This window comes from Olea europaea, chromosome 12 (genome assembly GCF_002742605.1).
Source record: "Olea europaea var. sylvestris chromosome 12, O_europaea_v1, whole genome shotgun sequence".
NCBI classification, from domain to species: Eukaryota; Viridiplantae; Streptophyta; class Magnoliopsida; order Lamiales; family Oleaceae; genus Olea; species Olea europaea.
The window spans coordinates 5852289-5853788 of NC_036248.1; the positions used below are offsets into that span (position 1 = coordinate 5852289).

General features: G+C 35.5%; 1 protein-coding gene across 1 annotated transcript; it reads right to left on the reverse strand.

Moving 5' to 3' along the window:
* Positions 1–220: 220 nt before the first annotated feature.
* On the reverse strand, positions 221–732 carry LOC111405350 (dolichyl-diphosphooligosaccharide--protein glycosyltransferase subunit STT3B-like). Its single transcript, XM_023034178.1, has one exon. It carries the CDS (start codon positions 715–717, stop codon positions 244–246), a length of 474 nt encoding a protein of 157 aa, XP_022889946.1. The 5' UTR covers positions 718–732; the 3' UTR covers positions 221–243.
* Between the last annotated feature and the right edge of the window lie 768 nt (positions 733–1500).

Consider the following 1500-nt stretch of genomic DNA (forward strand, 5'->3'; position numbering starts at 1 on the left):
CAACAAATTTTGGTACATGTTTTCAAAGTTATTTATTCATTTATTTATTTTAGCCACATTTGTTTCAGTAATTGTTTTGATAGGTAATTGTCCAAATAAAATAAAATAAAAAATAAATGAATTTGGATATACTAACAAAGACCTGTTCAGACAGTAAAAGGCATCAAAATAAATTGAAACAAATATCTTCATATTGAGAAAAAAATAAATCCTTACTTACTTATAGAGTACAGAATTAAATCCTTACTTGTTAATATCATCAGAAGAATAGCCCGTAACACCTCCGAATACCACTAACACATAATCCACATCTAGTGATCTCATTATGTTATATGCTTCATCTTCATAAGATGACATTGCACGTCCGACAGTAGCAATATGTGTGTTATTCCAGGTGTTATTGTCAACAATTACTGTTCTGTTCCCCATGGCGGTGATTTGATAGCCATAATCCCACCATGACATCACCTTGGAATCTGGAGGAGTGTTCTGCCTCAGCCAGAAGTAAGCTTCACGGTAATCATCAAAAATGACCCGGTTCCCGTGGGCACCCCTTGCAGCTAAGACAATTGAAGGAGATGAATATGCCTCTGATGTGACCCAGGTACAGTGGATAGCATATCTACTGAGCAAGTAAAATGCACCTAGAAGCAATGCAATAGCACCATTTCTTTGAAATGGTAGTGATTGATCCAGTGAACCCTGGTAGCACAGCATACACAAGAAACATTACCAGTTTAGAAGAGAAGCACCATGAGGAATATTATGCAGAAATTACTGATAAGCCAGAAAGACAGCAAAAATACAATTCACATAGAGACCTCATTAGCAATTTACCTACTTACGATGGACACGAGTTGACAGATTCTTAATGGTAGAGAAAGAACCAAATATGATAATGGTAGAAAAAGAACCAAGTATGATACATGGTACTTAGACAAATCGCGTACTTTGTATTTCAATATCTATAGTAGCCAACAACTTAGTATCTTTATGTACTGTTGCCAAACCCAATTTAGGATGGACCCTTGGGACTTATATTTATCCGACGAAGTAAATAATCACATGCCACAGATGATTTTTTAATATGTCACCTTCATTTTGCATGAGCAAAGAATTCAAAGACGTAAAGAAGAGAAGGCTATTTTCCAGCAAAACACATGTCCTGATTGTGTTTCGCATAAGATACAAAGAGAATATAAATCAACAGTGGGATAATATCTACCATATTTTTTCTTTTGGCTTAATCGTAGACCTCAATGATGTTAATCCCTTGACAATAGAATTCTATACATGGTCACACATTCTACTAACCTAGAGAATGGAATTTTGAGAAAAAGGATCTTCAGAAATTGTAGAAGCATTTCTCCTATTTCTTTCAATTTTCTTTGGTCAAGTATTTCTTGTTATGATTTTTTTCCCATTGTGGTCAAACCTTGAGTTTGCTCCTTAATGGTCACCCGTTCGAATCTCCTCATGACCACTGAGATGAATACCCGG

Excerpts from the sequence above, each read along its gene's own strand:
- LOC111405350 (XM_023034178.1), bottom strand. The coding sequence starts at position 717 with ATGCTGTGCTACCAGGGTTCACTGGATCAATCACTACCATTTCAAAGA.